The sequence below is a fragment of the Accipiter gentilis genome, chromosome 17 (assembly GCF_929443795.1).
Source record: "Accipiter gentilis chromosome 17, bAccGen1.1, whole genome shotgun sequence".
In the NCBI taxonomy this organism is placed as follows: Eukaryota; Metazoa; Chordata; class Aves; order Accipitriformes; family Accipitridae; genus Astur; species Astur gentilis.
This window is the reverse complement of record NC_064896.1, coordinates 26,100,392-26,122,057: the sequence shown is the minus strand read 5'-3', so window position 1 is coordinate 26,122,057 and position 21,666 is coordinate 26,100,392. Positions and strand designations below refer to the sequence as shown.

Below are 21,666 nucleotides of genomic sequence, written 5' to 3'. Positions count from 1 at the left end.
GAGAGCCACGTCGATACCTGGCTAGGCCCATAATACGCGGTTTGCAGCGAGGTGGTGGAGAGAAGACATGATTTTTGCAAAACTCTAGCAATAAGTGGGTTTCCTTTTATTTCTTTCAGCTTGGGTGAAAAAATTACTGGTATTGAAACGTTTCCTTACAGTATTCACAGCCTGAGGTTTGAATGGCTTCACTATTCCTGTCTGCCAGGAAGCGAAACTGGGAAAGCTGTTTCCTTTGGGCAAGCCTGGCTAAAATGCATTGAGAAATAAATAAACTGCGATGGAGTCTGTAAAGGTGTAAGTTGTATTGTTGCCGGCCAGGAAAGAAAAGAAATGTTAACCCAGCCTCGTGCCATTCGTTAATGACAGCATAGCATGAGGATCAGAGATTTATCTGGGGATTAAGGAGTAAAAGCAAATGGACTAGAGGTAGGAGAAGACAAACCTTTCTGGTCTGGTACAGAACTGTGGGGTTGAGGTGAATGTATGAGAGGGACATCTGCGTATATTTATCAGCTGTGCCATTTCCAGTCATTTCAGTGCCGTGAGACTATTCCTCGGCATAACGTTTGGTTTAAAAGCATAATTTATTTAAAAAAAAAAAAAAAAAAAAAGATTCTATTTGAGGGTTTTCATCCTTTGGTTCTTGATTCTTTTTTAAAATATCTTTTGCCTTTGAGGGAGAAAAGAATTGGTTCTGTACAACAATATCTCCTCTCCTTTGATAACCCCTCATGTTGATCCTGCACTTACCTGATGTTATAGCTAGATGTCAGCCTCAGATGTGAATCAGAGACTTGTCAGTCAGAATCAGATATTTTTTTGCTCCTCGTCTCTCAGTACTATAGGCTGCTGAGATAGCATGACAACTAGGACTTGCCTCCTTCCCAAAAGCCCGGCCGAGGGGTTTAATTATTAAATTTAACAGGGCCGTTAGTAAGGATTTGCTTTTAACAGACTTGGAGGAGTATCTGTGCTCATAGTAAAGCTTAGCTTTCTGCTGACTTTTCTTCGGAGTCTGGTGACTTCTTATTTTGCAGGTGATGCCCTCTGCCCATAAAGCTCCGCTCACAACCCTTTCTCCGAATGCCTCCTCTCAGTAACGTAGCCTTAACGAGCGCCAGAACCTTCGGTGCCGGCTCCGCGCAGGCTGGACGTGGTGAGACACAGAAGCAAGGGCAGTTTCAGACCTGGGACAATGACAGCAGCGAGCGTGCTGGAAAATGGGTGATTCAGCTATTCCAGTAACTCGTCACGGTGACCTGACAGCCTCATAAAACAGCAGGTCACGTTTCGGTGGATTTGGGCATGCAGCAGCTAAGGGAGGAGGGTTGTGACTCATGGGGTGACTTATGCTGGGAGCAGCGGCGGGTCGCAACTGCAGGACTGACCGGCAGCGGGGCAGAGGCTGGACCGCTGAAGTTCATGGCAGGCTGGTTCACTTTGGAGCGGCGCTGATTTTTGTTTTGCCTGCCTGTGGCTTGCTGTCAACTGCAGCAACTCGAGGCCTGGTTTATGGGAAGCTGGAGTCATACATGCATGAGGGACGGGGCACACAGCAGGTCCTCGTGGTTTTGTCAGTCTTTCCAGTGTGTCATTCCTGCCTGTGAGTCAGCATCATGTGATGGGATGGACAGGCAGATTGTTATTAAATTTTCTTGTAAAAGATCTTGATAAGAAAGTTGTAAATTATAGAATATAAGGATTGTGTATCCATTATTAAAAGCAAGCAGGCAAGCAAAAAAGCCCTTGTCTTTCTGTGCTAGGCTTCAGAAATGACTGTTTAATGTTTATGTTGCTGGGAGCTTACTGAGTTGCTACAGACATTTAAATGCAAGTGGTTACCTGAGGGCTTACTAAAGCTCCGGTCCCTGTCTCTAACACAGTTCAATTTATCTGATGAATCATTTTGCCCCATCTTCTCTTTCCAGGAAGGACAGAAATTGAGAGAATTCTCTGCTGCAGGTCAGTGCGTTTCTTCCCTCACTTCAGTCAGTAGGTTTGAAGGGAAAACAATTAGCTCCTCAGCGCATAGATTTGCAGGGTAGATACGGTGATGTACCCTAAAATTAGCATCTTGGAAAGAAAATGTCACGTGCCATAGGTTCTCAAGTTTAACTGAACTCATCGCTAAACTGGGCTGAAGCTCTGTAGCTGCCTTTTCCCCTCGTCTGATTTACCGGAGTCCCAGTGCCATCTTCCAAATTGTAAGCAAACAACAAAACACAAATCCCAACACGAGAGCTTGTTGTCCGATGAGCTGGAAACGTTAGCTCTTCATTTGCCCGTGACATCACCTGTGCCTTTCCTTGCACTGTTGCTTCTCTCATTCCCCTTATTTCGGCTGCTTGTCTGCTCAGGGATGATTTCCACTCCCGCTTTTGTTGCCTGCCAAACTCCGGGCAAGGAAAAGCAGCAGGTGTAAACACAGAGCTGTCAGCAGAACAAACTCATGGGTAGTATTTTGAATGCTTAGGCGACTCGCTGTAGGAACAGGAATATTTTATTATGATTATTTTTGTTTGGGGAGGGACACTTGTCTGTTTGGTGGGTTTTTTTCTCTGCCTTTTACCAGAAAACGGGGAGTTACACGCCTGACTGGGAGGCAAAGATTTGGGCTCCGTGGCTTAATTACTAATATCCTAAAATAATTTCTGTTGGAAGAGACATTTGGAGGCCATCTGGGAGTGGGAGTGTGCGTGGGAGTGTAGCGCGGGGTGCCAGGGCTGTCCCCTGGAAGGGTGCAGCCTTCCAGCCCTGCTCCGCGCCGGTGGCTGGGACACGGGCGCGCAATCTGGTCGCGGCATTGCTGCCTCCTTCCCTTCCACCCTGACCTTGGGCTCCTCGGAGCTGCTCAAGGGTGGCAGCAGCTAGACCTCTTTAGTCCCTGTAATTTAGGAATCTCGGCAGAGGTCAATCCTTTCATAACAGGTACAAAGAATGTAAGGCGTCTGTCACCCCATCACTCAGTACTTGCTATATCTCACGAAGGACATCTCTGGGATGAATAATTACTTTGCAGATACCGAGTCATCCTTGTGAAGTGCTGCCAGAGACTGAGCTGAAAGAACTAAGGGAAGCACAAAGGTCTCAGTTTAGGTTTTCTGTACATCCTCATTCAAAGCTGGGAGTTACTGCCCAGGGATTTGTCGCCTGTTGTGTATATTTTAAAGTACTGTATCCCCAGGGAAATACATTATCCCTAGCTCTTGAGAGTGCCCAGCCTAATTTTGACTGTGAGGCAAGCTACGTGATGACTTTTTCTGTTTTTCTCTAAGACGTAAGTAGACCGTACTTTGCCCATCAATGGCTTTATGGCTGGTAGTCACATTTTGCAGCGTGTCCTTATGCATCTCTTGCTTATTGCAGCAGCTACTTTATAGTTGGCACCAGTTTTGGATCTTCATTCATGGCTAAGGCAGCTACGCACAGTATAAATAAAAATAACCGCTGGGTTATCTGGGAAATAACTGTATCAAATATCCAAACCCATCGTAATGTGAAAAATGTTTATTTCTCTCCCACTCAGTGGTTTCTTACTTACTTGGAAGTAACGAATGCAGACAATTATCTTACAGAATGCTTAGGATTATTAATAGTATGTGATAGGGCAGGAGTTAACACTGACAAGTGACTACCTTTAATTTTCAGTGGAAATGCTTCAAGCGTCTAGCTTTGTGTCAACACTGCTACTGATTAACGTTTGCTGCGATGCCGTAGAATTAAACCAGAACGGTAAACAAGCTATCCCGTTCTGCATCGGTTCGCAAATACTGGAGGGATGCTTGATTGTATATCTGATAGCCCAAGTGAAGGCAGGTGAGGGTGAGGGCAGTCCTTGGATGACCGAAGTGGACGGGAAATGCACAGAAGTAGGAGGTTTGGCAACGTCACTCTTGCTTCTGAGTCACTAGTGAGCTAAAAATCTGGGCAGAGTGTGAGGGGGTGTATTGACAGGGTGAGCTAATTGCTGTCACAACAGTTACCTCTAATCTTATTTTCATGTATTTATAGTGCGTAAGATAACATTTTCTCTCAAGTGAGCCCTCTTGCAGGCCCCTTGGCACAAAGGGACCATTTTCTATCAGCTTCTTATGAAGCAATACTCTGATTACTCAAAGGGGATCATTATTGCTGCCTTGCCAGGTTTTGCTGAGTACGTCTTCAGGTTGAATTCGAGGGCTCTAATGACCTTGATTACAGACTAATAATGAGCTTTGGTGCCATGCTTAAACCCTGAGTGGGAAGAATAGCAAGAGAAGAGGGAGCTGAAATATGGGACCATTGGGACAGTTTCCAGCTTCGACTTGTGATCTTTCTTTGTGTTCCCAGGCTTTACCCTGTCCATGACTCAATTACTTATTTTATACAAGTATGAAAGATTGCTCTAATGTGGCTGGTTCTTTGTTTCCGAGGACTGTTTTCGGCCAGTGTCCTTAGCAATTGAATTTGCTTCCACATTGTTATATTCAGAGATGCCTTCTATTTGCCGTAATTATCTGCTCCCAGCACGGCTCTGCCACACAAAGGTTCGTGTGCGTGTGCCCGTATACACACACACATATCGGAAACCGCTGCCCTGTGTGTGCTGGCTCTAGGTGGTGAAGCGTAATACGGAAGGGAGGACGAACATTTTGTGGTTTTTTTGGATCAGGGGAAGAGAGCTAAGTTTTCAAAGTGGCAAACAGCATTAGAGTTCCCTCACCCTCCTGTTTATGAGGCAGGGAATCAAAATACTGAGAGTAAAAGGAAAGATAAACAGTATCTTCCTTTATTTCTTCCTTCCCTCGGCAACGTTATCTGCATAACCCTCTCTGCTTTTCATCTGATTTGTCTGGGACTCGGTAGCGCTGTAAACATGAAATCAAAACAGAGTTTCACATCAAAAGAGAAAGCTGTGATTTTTAGATTGCTTTACATATATTTTTACATATAATGTATTTATTTTACTTATTTCTATTCTTCATTAGCTAGCTTACACGTCCCAAAGTTTTTTCCTGATGGTTTATGTCTTTTCCATTTGTCAAACTTCAGCTCTCTAGCCCCACTCACAACTGGTCCCCTGTTGTGATTTATACAGGTTTGGAAATAATTACAGCTGCTTCGTTTAACTGCTGCTGCATCCCTGTGTATGTAAGTCCCCAGATACGTCCAAGAACCCTTGTTTGTAGACTAGCCTGGAGAACTGAGTTTGTAGACTAGCCGTACCCTTCAGAAAATACAAAATCAGCTTTGGGGCTCTGGGTTTTTTAGTTTCGTCTTGCTAAGGAGCCCAAAGCGTGACAAATTTAAACTTCATTTGTTTGTTTCCTAATTTCAATTGGGGCTGGTAAAAGGTGACACGTCTAATAGTCTCTGTTCTTTACTAGGAGAATAGTTGCCGCCTCTGCCTTCCTTTTGGATTTGCCCACATATCAGGAAAGGCATCTCCACGTCCCCTTCAATGCAGAGGAGCCTGGCTTTAGGTGTGTTACACAAACGTAGATCAGCATTAACTCCACAGTGGAGATTACTTCCATGTTTACATGAAATCCCTGTCTGGTAACATCTCAATATCCGAGGGCCTCCCGTTAACATAGCTGTCACATTTCCCTGGACAGTGTGAAGACATTTTAATCTGGTTTTCCAGGTCATAAAAAGAAAACGAAGAAATAAATTTCCAAAGCAGCAACTGATTTTGCTTGGTCCTATTTTGGGAAGCCCTATTCCGGGCGGTTGCCACGCGGTCCGGCCAGCTCGCCTCCGTTTGCGGGGGAGCTCGGTGGCGGCGCTGGGCGCTCATCCCGCGCTCTTGACTTCCAGCGTCACGCCTCTCCTGCAATATAAAGCGCTTTTCCTTTTTTTCCTGAACTGGTCGGATCCGGCTCCGTTCTCGTTTTGAAGCTCAAGCTGCGTAAGCGTAGCTCGCGTCCCGGCTGCAGACCCTTCAAACGCTTCTCGAGCGCTGCAGCCCGGCCGGTGGCGAGGATTGCCCTTGGAAGAGAGCGACTCGCTCCCCTTGCAGCGCGGCTGGCGAGGCGCCGTCGACGGCCCGGAGCACGTCAGCGTCGTCCAGACCGCTGCGATTAAATTGTTGCGGAGATAGGGAAAGCCATCTGCTATTCGTTCCCCCTGCCTGCTCGCTATTCGGAAAACCGGTGCCAGACGTGACCGCCAAGGCGGGCTGACGAGATGCCAGGCTGTCACGCGGAGCTGGCCCGGCTGCTGCTGGGACCGGGCCAGAGGTTTGGTGACCCGTTTGCAGGCGACGTTGTCCGTACGTGTGGAAAAGGCTCGGCCGCCGGTTGACGGAGGGAAATTGCGGCGAAGGGTGGGACGGCGGCAGGACCGCGACTTTTACAGCCGGCGTGATGGCGCTGAGCCTCCCGGCGATGCCGAAAGGGTCGGGGCCGGGTGGGGGGCGTTTGGGAGAGGCACGGGGATGGGGCGTGCGGGGTCCCGGGTTAACGGATAGTCCCTGCGAACCTTCTGTGCGAGTGCCTGAAGTTCGTCGATATACTATCTGATACGCATTGGGAAGGAATATCTAATGCCTTAAACAACAGCGCCGACAAAGTGTTAAAAGACTATTGGGATTGCTGAAATACGAAGGTTAAGGATCCAAAGTTTAGGAAATGCCAGAAGCGGCGTGTCCTAGGTGTCTGCTTTTTGCGTTTGGTGACATAAAGTCTTTTTGTCATGATGATACGGATTTTAAGGGCATGATCATATACTGGTTTTTCCTATTTTGGCCTTATACAGCAATGAGTTAGCAAGCAGTTATTTAATAGTATGTTTTATTGATAAAGAACAGTATGTGCGACTCTAAGCTTTATTTACTGTACTTCACTAAATTCTTCTCTAAACAAAGAATTCTTATTTTCTCTTCCTCCTCACACCCCCATGGATTTTTTCTCTTGGGTTCTTCACAGTGAATAGTGCTGATGAGTTGAATACCTAAATACTGTATTGGCAGTAATGTACCTTCACCGCATCTTTGGGTGAGATTTGGTGGATTATGGGGGTGGTATAATCTCTTATTACGTAATGAAGGAACTGAAACACTGGGAAAGTGAAACCGAGTATTTTACTCACTTTGTGCATAAAAGATGAACCTGATTTGGGGGCATACGCTGTGTAGTATTTTATAGGTTCAGAGCTTCCATACCCTAATGCTGTCCGTTTGGAACCAGTTTCCATCTCCATGTTCTTCCATAGTCCGTGCTCTCAGCCTTGCTTACAGGTGCCCTCCTTGAGCCTCGTTACGTTCCCTTCTCGTCAGATTCCTCCTTTTGCTCATTCCGCTGTGGTCCAACTCAGTTTTTGAGTGAGACACGGCTAGCGTTGTCATTCATAGCACTGAACCGACAGGAATGTCACTGGCACTACTGCAAGGAGAGGGTTTTTTTTTATATACAACTCCCCCAGATACTAATTCCAGAGACGGGTGTTTCTTCTGGTCCCTCGGGGCCGGGGTGTGCTTAGTTCAGCCGTGGGCCTGGTGGGCAGCGTTCGGGAGGACGGGCTCAGCACATCTTAGCTGCTCAGCGTAAATGTTCTTACGGAGCATGCGTAAAATGAAGTGGTTCTTAAATTGGCCGTGCTGCGCGCGGTTTCAGAGAAACCGTGTTAAACTTATTGCTGGCACAAACCTCACTATCTTGCCTAATTGCTAGTTCCTTGTTCATAGCTCTGGAGTGCCAGAGCTTGTTAAAGCAAAGGTTGCTGGTGCTTTTTTACGTGGTTGGGTAACGATGTATTGTTCTACCTTGGTTCTGGCGTTTTGGCTAAAACATTCCAAAATTTTCAGCCTGAGGTGGGCTCTGGCATTGCACGCTTCATACCAGAGTATTAAAGTTCGACAAAATGATCAGCAGCTGGGAACAAGGTAGTAGAGTCGGAAATCTCAGTCAGCTTTAATAAAACGATGATGACGTTTATAAAATTTTTACCTGATCTTTAATTATTCCCTAATGGGGTTTGAAGCTTCCTATGAGCAACACGAGTGGCGTAGGCACAGTGCTGCTATCCCAGCACTCCCAGTGTGTTTGAGCAGCAAGTGCTTGTGGTGGGCTTACGGCGCTGAATTCTCATTGATCTTTGCTAATGCAAGGTTAAAGCTTTGGTATTTGCTAGTGCTCTAATTTTTATACGGTATGCTAATTACTCTTTTGAATCGGAAATGCTTGTTCAGCACAGTGTAAGAGAGATTGGAATTGGCTTTGTGATGCTGTGTTGCAAATAGTGTCGAACCTTTTCCTGTTTATGTGGAAGTGCCGTCCTGGTTTTCTCAGGCCAAATTAGACATCACCACATTTTTATTCAGCTCACAATACGCGCGCATGCATGCATATGCATACACAGTTGTCATTTTTTATTGTTGTACTAGCGGCGATACTGTCCAGAAGAATTTTTTTTTTTCTCCTAACATCGTGGTGGAAACGTGATGATGATTTTGGAAAGAGATGCAGCTGTCTGAACATGAAAAAGACAAAATAGGAACACAAATATTTTGCGTCTGTGCGGAGGGACTAAAAGGTGATTAGGCAAGGATAAATAAATGAGTTTATTTTGAAAGACCCCAAAATGGTGACCCAAAATGTTTTGAAAGGTTTTCTGTGTGATGGCATTTCTATGTTCAAAGTTTCGGTCCAGGAATCCTCAGACAAAAGCGGTAACTGTCGGCAGGGGAGAGCAATGGAAAGTTATGCCAGCGATAGGAAATCACGTCACTTTTAAAAGTGAACGTTACTATTTCAGTTTTTAATTCTGATAATTAGCAGTAGCAGCTCATCCTCAAATTGCTCTTTTAACATTAGGGGGTCCAGAATTGCATGAGGTAACTTAATATGCTATTTTATCTTGAGTCTGTAATTGGAAAAAGGCAGGAACAGCTAACTGCTATTAATTGCACAAGCTATTTACAGCAAAGAAAATTTTGTTTCTCATTTATATACATCTAGAAAAGTGTTAGTGCTGCTGCAAAGTGATGCACTTCCAAGGTTTGGCTTTGGTATGGTGTATCAAACACCGAATTCTGTTACTGGAAGCCTGTCTCAGCCTACATACTTCACGTGCATTTAGTCGGAGCTCCTCTCTTGCTTCCCAGCTTGTTGTTAACCTACTCCCCAGCGGCTGCCCTTCTTGCGTGTCCTTGTGTGTTCTCCTCGCCTCTCAAGTGGATATGGCAGACTCCGTGGGCGCCATCTCTAGTATCTCGCCCTGTTTTTTGCCAGCCTTTCTGGTGGCCACCGATCGGTGGAGGATGCTTCTGTGTGTTTCTTGTTTGATGTCCCCCCAGCTCTCTACCTGCGCTCTGCAGATGAAATCGGGATACCTTAAGAATGTTACTGAGAATGCGGTGGGTAGCAAAGGAACTTACTGCGATGTCCTGGTGCTGCAGTTTACACATACGTTATACCCTAGGGTGAAAAAATGCGTTGTGGTTTGCATTTGGTGTCGAAATCGCTGTTAATGCAGGCTAGGTTAATGTAAATTGCAAATGTAAGCATCTGTTCACATAATTCAAAGTGATAACACATTTGTGTTTGTGAGAGGTGCGGGAGAAGAACTGGAAAAAAAATCGCACTTAAACATGTGCTACAGTTTTCTGCCTAAAATTTGATCTACTGGTATCTTCTGCTGGACCTCCTGCCTAAGCATTTTCTTGTGAGGGACCAGATAACTTTTTATCGCCGATTTGCACTTTAGGTTCTTCCAGTGGTTTATTAGATTATCTTTTATTTTACCTTTTAGTTTATTCAGGAATCACTGGGGTAATTCAGATTGGAAGGGCCCTCAGGAGGTCTCCACTCTAACCTTGTGCTCAGAGCAGGGTCAGCTACGAGATCAGACCGCATTACCCAAGGCTTCATCCAGTGGGGTCTTGAAAACGTCCAAGGACAGAGACAGCGCAACCTCCCCGTGCAACCTGTGCCGCTGCCGCCTCTCCTTGCGGCGGAAGGTTCTCCTTGCTCCCGCTCTGAACCTCTTCTTGGAAGATGTTGTCCCTTGTCCTCCCATGGGATACTGCTGCGTGAAGCATGGTTCTGTTTTCTCGATAACCTTCCCTGTAGTAGGTAGCAGGGGCTGCTGCTACGTGCCCCCGAAGCCATCTCTTCTGCAGGCTGGACGAGTCCCATTCCTTAGCTTTTTTTCCCAGGGTAAGTGACCGTCCTGCTGACCTTCGCTGAACTCACGCCAGTTCGTGTAGTGAAAGTGGAATAGAGTAGTTTCTTCTCAATTAAAATTAACGTTGTTTCACTTCTTAGGAATGCAGTCGTCATCTCCTGTACTTGACTGGCTCATTAACAACTCCTTCTCACCATGCCGCAGCTGGGGGTGTTTGTCTGAAGTCCTTCTATTAGCAAAGGGACTCGTATGGCTCCGTACGGGATCGTGTTTGAGAGTAGGGGTGCTGTATACTCTTCTGGGGGTTGATAGGGTTGAACAGATGGATGCCCCGTGATGTTTTCCTAAACAAAGTCGAACAGTGAGATAAGGAGATACAGAGCTGGTTATGACTAAGGTCAGGACTTGCCTCGATTCTTCGGGAAGCCAGAGGTGCAAAGCCTCGAGGTATAATTGAAGGTGGAACAGATGTTACACGTGTATTGAAACTTCATTGTGGATTACTATCGGAAAAGGTTTATGATTTGCCAGTTATTTTCCAGATGATCTTTTTTAATGTGTTGAGGTAGCAGATGTGTTTGTTGTATCCAACTCTTTAAAGTCATTTTAGGAAGTTAAACAGATGGATGCATTTTGAAATTCAGCAGCATCTCTTTCAGCATCTGTAATGTCGTCGTTTCATGTGCCAACCGGGATAGAAGGAAACGGAGCATCTGATAAGTACTTTGCCTGTGACAAGCTGACCCGTTTGCCAACAGCCAATAATATACCAATGTTATGACAGGAATGATTGACTGCTACTGCTTTTACAGCAGAGCGATTTGAGTTTCCAGACAGTTGTCTTTTTTTTTAAAAAAAAAATAAAATCTTGGGCTAGCTTGAATACAGGTTGTTTTACTGCTGGAATAAACAAAGCTCATGTTAATTCTCATACGGGACCTGATAGTGTCTCAGAATGCAGAAAATTGTTCCATCAATTGAATTCCATCTATCTTTAAAAAAGGTCGTATATTACAATGATCTTACTATTAAAATGGCAAGAGGAAATATGACATACAGAAAAATGATCTCTCAGTGCTATGCCTTCTGTTTGTTGTTCGTTTTCCAATGATAAACATCAGCCAGATCTTCCTCGGGGGTGGTACAGCATATTAGGGCTGTATGGTGTTTTGACACTGACACCTTCCCCAAATATTCCAAACACTGAGAGTAGCATTATTAAAAATCATATGATGGGGTGTGTAAGGTAAATGCAGTGCTGTCAGCTGTTTATACTGTAGCTTCAAACAGTGTCAGTTCAGTACAGCATCATGGGGAAAATTCAGGGAGGCAGGAAACCTTAGGATGGCATAATACCCTGTCACCTTAAAAAAAGTAAAATCGATTAAATGTTGAAATATCAAAGCTGTTTAAGGCAACAAACTTGTCATTAATCATTACGCTGGGAATGTCCTTTGTTTTGGTATGAAACAAAATATTAGGACAACGTTCAGTTATTTGGTTATGTCATGTTTGGGTGGTGGATATTACACAAGCTTGAAAAATCAGTATTAAAACAGTCAGAGGGGCAGTTATCAGTTTGCCAATGGGATAATGAGAGAACAAAGGAAATAGAAGGGAATTTGAGAAGGGGAGCTTGATTCTGCCATGCATGAGGCTGCATGGTGGCCCTGCAGCACTTTAGTTTTGAGTATTCTGTGTTAGATTAATAGAGAGATTAAAGAATAACTGTTTCCTGTACATTTCCTTGCAAAGTGATCTTTGAAGCTTTCTGGTTTAAAACTGAGCGTGATGTTTGGCAGGTGCAAATAAACCTGTCCCTCAGAAGGTACACGTGAGTTTAAAACATAAAATAAATCATTACTTTCTGTTGGTTTTCCACAGTTTATGGGGTAAACCTCATCAAATTGCCTTGTGGTAGATCATCACGTTGGAGACGGAGGTGACAGATTGGGTTTTTTGGATGTTGACGCTCAAGAATGGTCATGGCTGTTGGGCTGAAGGCTGACTTGAGTTATGTCTGTGTAAATCTGAAGAAGTTTTGCTGAAATTTTTGACTTGAGAATTTCAGTGGGAACACTAGCGTACCCCCAAATTTTAGCTTCTAAGGATTAGCTTTTGTTTTCTATAAATCTCAAATCAGGACTAATCTGTTTTTTAAAGGAGCTGTGGAGGTAGGCAACGTTCATATCGGGGCATTGTGTTAAGCGCTTTCTCTGTTTCCTTTTATATCATTGTGAACAATCTAGGTTTATATATATATATATTCATTTTTTTTTCCGGTAACACGTTCAGAAATAGCTGGTGTTTGTAACACTGCAATTAATCATTGTGACATTATATGGTGCATTGCAGGTGACCTCCAGCAGCGAACCGCTCCTGAACGGTTGCCCTGTGGGAACGCTCTCTTTTTTTGGCTTCTAGGGAAGAGCAGCTGCCTGCAGACTTTAGTTGTGAAGTGTACTTGGCAAAGCCTGCAAGTGTGGGACGATCTTTGTTGTTCTCTGATATCTAGTTGGCAGTTGGTGAGCACCACAAGCGCTGCTTCCATGGCTCCAGAACTGCACTGCGCATCATCAAGTGAATTGGATGCGTGGGCTCAGTATGTGAGAGGATTTTTTTTAATACAAATTGATTGGTAATGTGTACTGATGGGAAGGGAGGTAATGTGAGTATAGGATAGGATTGGAATAGTTATCTAAGGAAGATTTTGATAAATACTTCTACTTGGGAAGTCAAATTCTGATGTCGGCTGTAGAGAAACTGCATCGATTTAGAGCAGGTGAAAATCTGACTCTCACCATTTAGTTTGAATAGTGATACTTTGCTCTTTACAAAATAGCTGAAGTTGCTTAATGATAATCTGGCCAATTTGTGTTTGTTCAAAACTGCTGATGTGGGAGAGATTGATGGCAGCTAAGGCTGGGTTGGAATGCTTAAGCAGATCCAGTTGAAAAAAAGGCTCTGAAATACAGCCTTTTCTTCCGATCCGCTTCGCAGATGGTTTCTACCTTTAGGCTCTGACAACTCTTTCGGAGGATGGAGCTGGTGTATTTGAAATGTGCCAGTAAGGAACAGCAAGGTTACAGAAGGTGACTACCTGATGATGTGAGATTGTTAGCTTTTAAGTAGGCGAATTTTTTTTTCCCCCTGCCACTTCTTGAGAAGGTAGGGAGAATAGCAGCAGAGGGAAGAGAGCGTTTTTTTACGTCCTGTTTGTATTTCATCTTGACTTGATGGTTCTTGAAGTCAGGAGTAGTTTGTGATATTTGGATCATCATCACCTTCCTTCTGTGATATTCTCGTTAGTCACAGATGTTTTCTTTGCTTTTCCAAATACGTGAAGCCATAGGCAACGTCAAATCAGGCATAAAATAATATAGGAGCTAGTATTATTAACCTTGGGGAAACAAAGGACGCATGAGTAGATCAAGAATACCCAGACGCACGTCTCTGTTGGGAAGACGTGATTTGCAAGGATCTTTCTAAAATGGTATTGAAATATTTATTCCAGTTGCTGTTAGTGGCATGGAAAGATGATGTCTCTTCTTACGGTCATGGACGTTAAGAGACATGTAAGTCGAGGTGAGCTATAGGTTGGCATGACAAAGCTAGTCTGTTAGCATCGTAAAGATTATCCACGCGTGTATGTTTTACGCAGTGGTCACTGCTGTGACTGCGTGTATGTATAGACATACAATATGCATCTAAATCTTCCAACGCTGCCTAAAGCATTAACTGAAATAAGGTCCTGCATTCCTCATCCCTTTCACTCCTGTTCCTGATGAGTGTAAGTCTGAGGAATGAACTTTACGTGCAGAGTCAGAGGTGGACCTTTTCAGAGCCCATCACAGAACCCCTGTCAGTATGTCCGTCTCCAGCCAGCTGAGCCCGATTTTTATTAGATTCTGAGAAACTGATATGGCTACAGATCCAAAAGCGACGGAAACATAATGAAATCAAAGACGTGGATGATGATCAAAATGCATTTGCTATGAGAATAGAATCTTATGCAGCTTTTGAGTGAAGCACTACCAGAGTTAGGATTTATGTAAAATGGCCATGTAGTACAATGATAAATGCATCATGAAATAAAAAAAATACCACTCTGGAACGAGGTGGGGAAAGTATTTCAGTGCAGTCGTGATGACAGCTCCTACTGTTCATGCTTACATTACAAAACCATGAAGTGTTCTGGTTACAGAAACAGGATTAAATACGAGCGTTCTTCAGAAGATGCTCATTTAAACTGCTGCCATTTTGTGTCGCCATGCAAAAGGGTCTGCCTGGATCGCTAGCGCGGCTCGTGAAGCTTTCTGTGCATCTTCTGAAAATGAGTTGAACGGGTGTCCTTGTCCAGGTGGAACGTAGCTTGTGTATTTGTTATAATGTGACGCTGTTATAAAATGAAGTGGAATTAAACCCAGTGTGAATTAGAAACGTGTCAGGGGATTACAAAAGGGATTTTAGGTCAGAATTAGCGTAATGCAGACAAGATTTCTGTGAAAAGAACTGGGAACAGAACCAAGGTTTCCTCCTTTTCTCTCTGCTCTATATAAAGAACTCACATGTACAGATTATAATTGCTGTGGTGAGAGGATGCCAAATTATATAATGCTTCTTCCCGCATTCCTCTTTTCTAACCTCTACCGTTCCTCTTGTGGGAACACAACAAAAAAATTAGGACCTTGATCCCATTTACACCTTTGTGGGTTCTTTCATGAAACAGGAACGTAAGTCTGTGGACGGGATCAGGCTTTTTCATAGTCGGTACTCTGATCGGGGACAAAAGATGGATGTGAATGTGCAAAATGCCTGCAGTACCAAAAATAGGTCCGTATTTATTCCTGTCATAACTTCACTAAGTTGACTGAGTTGTGCCAAGGCTGAATATGCCCACAGTCTATAGGACAGCTGGCTGCCTGGCAGTAGTAAAGTTTGACGAGAATGGTTTTGTAAGAACAATTAAGCCTTCTGATATTGACAGTACATGGTTACATTTTAGGAATATTCACCTGGGCTTAAAACGATTTTCTGGGAGATTTCAGATATAGCTGTAATGCCTAAAAAAGAAGGATAGCATTGATCAAGGTATTTTCAAGCCTTAAGTTTAGTTCCGTCAGCAGATCTGAATCACCAGACCAGTTAACGAGGTGTTCTAATTGATATAATAATGCTACATAGCTTTTCCACTTACACTAATGTAACATTTGGCTTCACTGAGGATGGATATTAACCACAAGTTGAAAGGAAGGTCTGATTCTCTGATCCTTTGCTACATTTCATAAAGCTTTTAATTTTACTTGCAATACCCACATGCAATCCATGTAGGCATTTTCTTTCCGCTTGGGTCTAGAGACCCTGTTCAGTTAATTGATAGTGTATGAGCAAAGAAGGCAGCTTCAGTAGTTTTACTGTTCCAGAGACATTCATCTCGTTCATAAAGATCATCTGTTCAAGAGCAGTCAACCCTGGTTTTTGTTCTGTTTACTGGCTTTGTTTTGGGCAATGTGCTGACTTGCCTACAAGCTCTTGAACTACAGAGTATTCAAATAGTTGCCACTAGTGTGTTAAGGTCTCCAGTTCCCATGAGTCTGCTCACTAAAATTTTGAGCATATTAAGCCAGTTCTGGACACCGGAGTCTTGGCACTTGACGTGACGCTACAAGGTGCTAAGTAGCCACAGCTGGAATCCTGAGCAGTGGCATCTCCTGAGCTTAAAAATCAGTCCTATAAGCCGAGTCAGCAGGCTTTTGGGGGGGGGGGGGGGGGGTTGTTTGTTTGTTGTTTTTTTTTCCCTAACAGGGAAGTAAAGTGCTTGTTTATAGCTTTTTTCCCTCCATATTCCCCCATTTGGGGAGTGGGTGGATGCTCGCTGACTACTGGCAGATAAGGGGAGATGTGATTATTCAGGCAAAGACACTCATCAAACTTAAAGCTGGGAGGGAATGTTCCCCTAGTTAGTGGCTCATCTGACATTTGTGGCAGGAAGGAATGAAGCTCTTTTTGTTTAGATAACTTGCCTGCTTTTTAGTATCACTTACTCATCTTATAGCTTAGATACAGAGATCTGGGTGATTCAACACAGGGGAAGGGAACACTGGTTGGGCTTGTCAGAGAAGATAAGGAAGATAGTTCCAAGATCCCATTGACTGTCCAAGAGAAGTAGTTTCTTTTAAAAATCCTAGCCTTAAAAACAGGTAAAATAATAATAATTAAAAAAACCCAACCAAAACCGAACACACCTAGTCACTTCCAAAGATAGACCAAAATTGATGTTGCCCGTCTTTGCAGCTACAGCCTGTGATGGGATGTGTTAAAAACTTAACGACCCTATGGTATGGCTGCACTGCCACTGGATACAATACGTCGCATTTCAGTGGCATTATGCTGTAGTGTTTGGATATATAAAGCGAAATATGCATGATATAACTCCCCTCAGGTATTAGATGGCAATGGATTATTAATTCAAACTTTTCTTGTAAGTTGCTGGTTTTTACTGAATCCATCAGAGAAGCAGTAACTCTAGGCCACTCTTCAAATGTGTTATCAGGAATTCACAGTAAGCTTTGGTAAAGAAGGGGTCCGTGTTACTGATTTGGCAAAATAACTGTCAGGAGCATAGATTTGAGCGTATTCAGAAGACATCACTTCAGTAGGCAGGACTGCACAGCAAGAAACAAAGTAGTTTCCTCTGGCTCTGGAATATTTAAGCCACCGTCATCAAAGGATTAGATTCAATAATTGTTAAAGGAGCAATGAAAGGAATCCTTTTCTTTTGCTCAAATTAACTTTGTGTCTGTTTTGGTATCCTGTAACCTCGCCAGTTTTCCAAGATGAAAACAGAACAACAAAAACTGGCAAGTTCTGTGCATCTGGGATTGGTGGCCTGAACCTCATAAAATGTGTAAGTGAAGAACAGAACATAAAGCTGTCAATTAGATCTTCTAATAGCTTTTAAACATTACTATATTTTATTACAGACCTAAAATTAGCCTTGTTTGCAGACTTGGATCTCTTTCAAGTTTGTCATACTTCAGCCCAACCTTCTTTTAGCTAGCAAGGCTGAGTTTTCAGCACTGAACAATGGAAATGGTGTTGGAGCATTTGACACATTTCTGCTCCATAACTACCAGTCCTTTCATATGGTAAATCTGACTTTCTTCATCGGGTCGTTGGGCTTTGAAATTTTCTTTATAGCCGTGTTTAAGCTGACGCTGTGCTTGGTGTTATGACAGGGGAGTAAACATTAGAAGATGCGTCTCAGTGAGATGGATGAAGAGAGAGGTGCAGTTTCCAACCTGAGATTAGGGGATGTGAGACGAGGGTGAAAGCAGTTACTCGTGAAAACAACAACAAAAATATCACCCTCTTCGAGTTAATACAAACCAGCCTGCAGAGCTGGTGCACGTGAAAGCAGATGTGCTGGAAAATCCCAGCAACCACCAAAACTCTAGTTAACATGTGAGCTTCGTGTGTACTGTGGGCACTTGAATTACGCGATCGGGGGCAGCGCTAAGCAAGGGAGATGGCAGATTGCAGTGATAGCGTGTCCAGGCTTTGCTTCTGGTTTTAAATAATCTAGTTAATGTGAGAGATCTCGGGGGGAGGGGGAGGAAGCAAACAAACCCAAACCAGCAACAACAACAAAAAACCCCCACATAGTACAGCTAAAGTCTTTTGAAACTGTGTTCTGGTAAAGGAGCACAGACTGGTTTACGGTGCAGTGTTGAGGGAGAATGGTACTTTATAATGAATAGAAGACAAGTTCTGACTTTCTTTTCCAGTTTTGCCACTTGCTCACTACATAACCCCGGATAAGCCATGTAGGACGACATCCACGGAAGGATTCAGCATGCAGGTCTCATCTGATTTCCATTTCCTAAAATGCTATCCTAATCCTGCTGCCTAATCCTGGAGACACCTACAATCCAGCAATGCCTCGTTTTTTTCCTACCTGAAGGAGTCTCAGGTGTAAAAACCTGGGGTTTGCACATTTCAAACTTTCCCAAAAGTCAGGATGGGAACCCAGCAGGACCCAGCTCCCCTTGAAAAGGGTCGCAGAGCGGGCTTCAGCCTTCTTCGAGACGGCGCGGGGCGGTGGGGCTGTGCTTCCTCTGTCCTGCCGAGTAGCTCCGTGGGTTGGACGCTCGCTCAGCGTGTATTTCAGATATTTCAGGGGTAGATTGGTTATTTCTCTCTGCTTGCTGGGATCGCTCTTGTCCCTGCCACCCAGGCGGTGGTCGAGGGATTCGGTCTTGAAGGCAACGGGCGAGGTGAGAATAAGAAGCGGGAGGAACTGCCCCTCCTTGGGAAATAATCTGATACCTGGGCTGTGATGAGGACGTGATTTAAAGGCACCTTTCTCTTCCACGTCTCGCGTTGGCTTTGTGACTATGATTCCGAGGCACCCTCCCCTCCCTGCATATCATGTGAGAAGCCTATGTGGGAGCTGAAAGCCTTTGGCTGTCGTTACGGGTACCTGGAAAATTAGGCATTGTGGCACTGTGTGTGTATATATATATCTCTCTCTATATATATCTATATATCCTGGTGCTAAGACCCCCTTATGAGTCTTGAAGGCATCTCTCAGTGCCTTGAGTTTCCACACTGGTAATCCTCAGCTGTCCAGGTTGATGCTCTGTGGGCAGAAAGAGGGATATGTGCAGCTCTGAAACGTGTGACGCTTAGCAGGAACGAGGGGTCTGGGGGCTGTAAGGGATCATGGCATCTGCAGAGCAGCATGAGGAGGAACCTGTGACACTGAAAGAAAGACTCCGAAAAGCAAAGTGCCAAGGGTTGCTATAATAGGGCTGGATTACTCACTGTGCTTATTCAAATTCCTGTTGACGCTGGCAGCGGGAGTTTTCCCGAATAGCAACGAACAATGAGTCATCTCCAGGTGGTTTTATTTGAAAGCTCCCCCCCCCCCCCCCTTTTTTTTTTTTTTTCTGAAATTTGAAAAAGAAACCGGTACGAAGCTCCCACGGAACACCATCTCCCCACCGCCCCGCTTTGCCGCGGAGTTCCCTGCAGGACTTGAAGCCACTCCTCCCCCTGCAGAGAAGAGATTTTTTTTTTTTTTTTTTTTTTTTTTTTAGTGCTGGTTGGTTGGTGTTGGGATTTTGGGGGGGGTTGGGTTGGGGTTTTGTTTTTTTTTTTTTTTTTCTTCTTATTTTTTTGTTCCTGCTTCCAGCAAGCAGGACCAATCCCTGCCTGCACAGCGCTCGGCGAGGCGGCAACCGCCTCCTCCCCACAACCACCGCCTTCCCCTTCCCCGGCCTGTCCCCTTTTCCCTTCCCTGGCCTGTTTCCCCCTCCTTTCCCCAGCCTGGCCCCCCCTTTCCCCGCCGCCCCCTCCGCAGCAGGCAGCCCGGCAGCGGTGCAGGATGCGCTGAGCAGCGCTGGCTGGGAACCCGCTCCACTGCGGTGGGGGAAAATGAGGTGGCGGCTGCTTTCCCTGCCGTCTGACAGCTGAATGGTTTTTTTTATTATTATTATTATTTTATTTTTTTTTCCCCCCCTCCCTCCAGGTTTTCACGATCGGCACTAGGGGAGCCGGGAAATTTTGTGGCCACTGGCGTATTTTTCTTTAAAACTGCTGTCAGTGGACGTTTCTCCTTCTGCTCCGGCATCGTTTGTCCTGTTCACAGCTATTAAGGCTTAAGAAGCTTGATTCTCTAAGGCTGGTATCCAAGGGCATCAGTCATTAACACACTGAGCTACATCTGCTTCTTGGCTAAGACTGAAGAAAGACATCTTAAGCTGGAAATCCTGCTTGCTTGCTCACTCGCTCGCTCTCTAGTGCATACGGAAGGGGAAGCATATGCAGCAGCAGGTTCCTTTTTTTTAATTCCAAAAGGCTGCCTCACTTTGGAGATGCAGTGACAAGATAATGGAGTGAAAGTCTCCCGTTTCCGAGGAAGAAAATTACAGGAGTCAGCCAGAGAAAGGAAGGAGCAAGTTAAATAACAGCAGATATAGGAAGGAGGACAGTGGTGAAGAACTGAAAATAAAATTAGAGGAAACAGGTGGAAGGCTGGCATAAAGCTGGGAGATATTTTAGGCTGAAAGTGGTGTGGGCTTTTTTTTGTCTTTTTTTTTTTTTTTTTTTTTTTTTATTGGTCAGTTTATTGCTGGTTTTAAATTCTAAGCTGGTTTTGGAGATCCCTGCAGTAGAGCAGGCTGGTTTAGTGTAGAGCAGCTTCCCCAGCGTGTCCTTTTCTGTCTCCCTGCCTGCTGTCTCTGCCGTTGCTGCTGCTGACAGAAACGTGTTAGGAAAGCAGAAAGAGAAAATGCCAGCCATCCTGGTAGCCTCCAAAATGAAATCGGGACTACCTAAACCCGTACACAGCGCCGCTCCAATCCTGCATGTCCCAACGGCCAGGACCATCCCACAGCCCTGTTACCTGAAGTTTGGGAACAAGGTGGAGGTGACGAAGCCATTGTATTCCAGCCAGATTCCTCTCAAATCTCCTAACGGACAAGAAAACGCAGGAGATGGACTCCCACCAAGGAAGAGTAGCTCGGTAGAGAATGGATTTGACACACAGGTTAGAAGGCACCAAATGTTGGGGAGGTGTATGGGAGATTTATTTCCGTATCGAATGCGTGCAGCAGGTTTTCGGAGATAGATAGTGGTGTGAAAGGCAGTGAGAGAAGGGGGGGGTGTGTGTATGTGTGTGTGTGTGTGTAATAACATCTGTCTACAGTGGTGGGATGTTTTATGTTCCGCATAGTGGCACGCGTTACCGAGGGAGGATTCTGTAATTTTGTCAGCACGGTGGAGCTGACGGTGGGGTGGTGAGGGATGGTGCTGTGCGTGCTCTTTGCCTCTGTTGCCGCCTCTGTTGCCTTTGAACTTGGGGGATTTTACGGAAGGGAGATGGCAGAGGTGGTGTTTGTGGGGTGTGTTCTTTGTGTTCTTTCTGTAGGTGCTAATTGTAATGGCTGGGTTGTGTGCCTGGGATGGGGAAGGATGGCTGGTTGACATCGACGTGTTTTGTGTTTGCTCGTGTACTGTACCGTGCTGGAGCATTAGTCGTGTGAGCGTTTTGTATTTGTAGTCGTGTGGGGAGTGAATGGGAGGCAGTGCTTGATGTTAAATTGCAACGGGCATGTCATTCTCAGTGCAGCTAAATTAAATAGCTTATGTAGGAAATGAATACTGAAGTGGAATTGTCTGGTTTAATGCTATATGTGCGTGACATCACAGATGCAGCACATGATCAATAGGCATTTTTTAGATTTCCCTTTAATGTGTGTCCGTTTTCTAACCGATTTTTGTTCATGCAGCTTCCTGTATAGGGAGGAGAAACGTAGGTTCTTCAGCTCGTTTCATTTTTGCCAGCGTAGTAATGTTTTCAGCCCGGCTCGGCTTGCCTTGTACGCTGATGCCCCAGTGTGCTCAACGGCAGTGTAAGCAGATAGTCTGTGTTAGCGTACTCCGGGCTGAGCGAAGCAGATGGTCTGCTGCAGCAAGCGGAATTGATGAGCGGTATATAGAGATTGCCGTATAGCAGCGTGAGGTACTTTGGCAACAGTCATATACGTTACA

The 21,666-nt window shown here is 44.7% G+C and overlaps 1 protein-coding gene across 3 annotated transcripts in view; it reads left to right on the top strand.

Annotated features, from left to right (window-relative positions):
- Positions 1 to 20,342: 20,342 nt before the first annotated feature.
- The window catches only part of NAV2 (neuron navigator 2), a 231,546-nt gene continuing 230,222 nt past the window's right edge, over positions 20,343 to 21,666 (top strand). For all 3 annotated transcript variants that reach the window (XM_049820690.1, XM_049820689.1, XM_049820688.1), the window contains exon 1: positions 20,343 to 20,662. In XM_049820690.1, the coding sequence (XP_049676647.1) occupies positions 20,405 to 20,662 (258 nt within the window). In that variant the 5' untranslated portion in view covers positions 20,343 to 20,404. The remainder of the gene's footprint in view (positions 20,663 to 21,666) is intronic.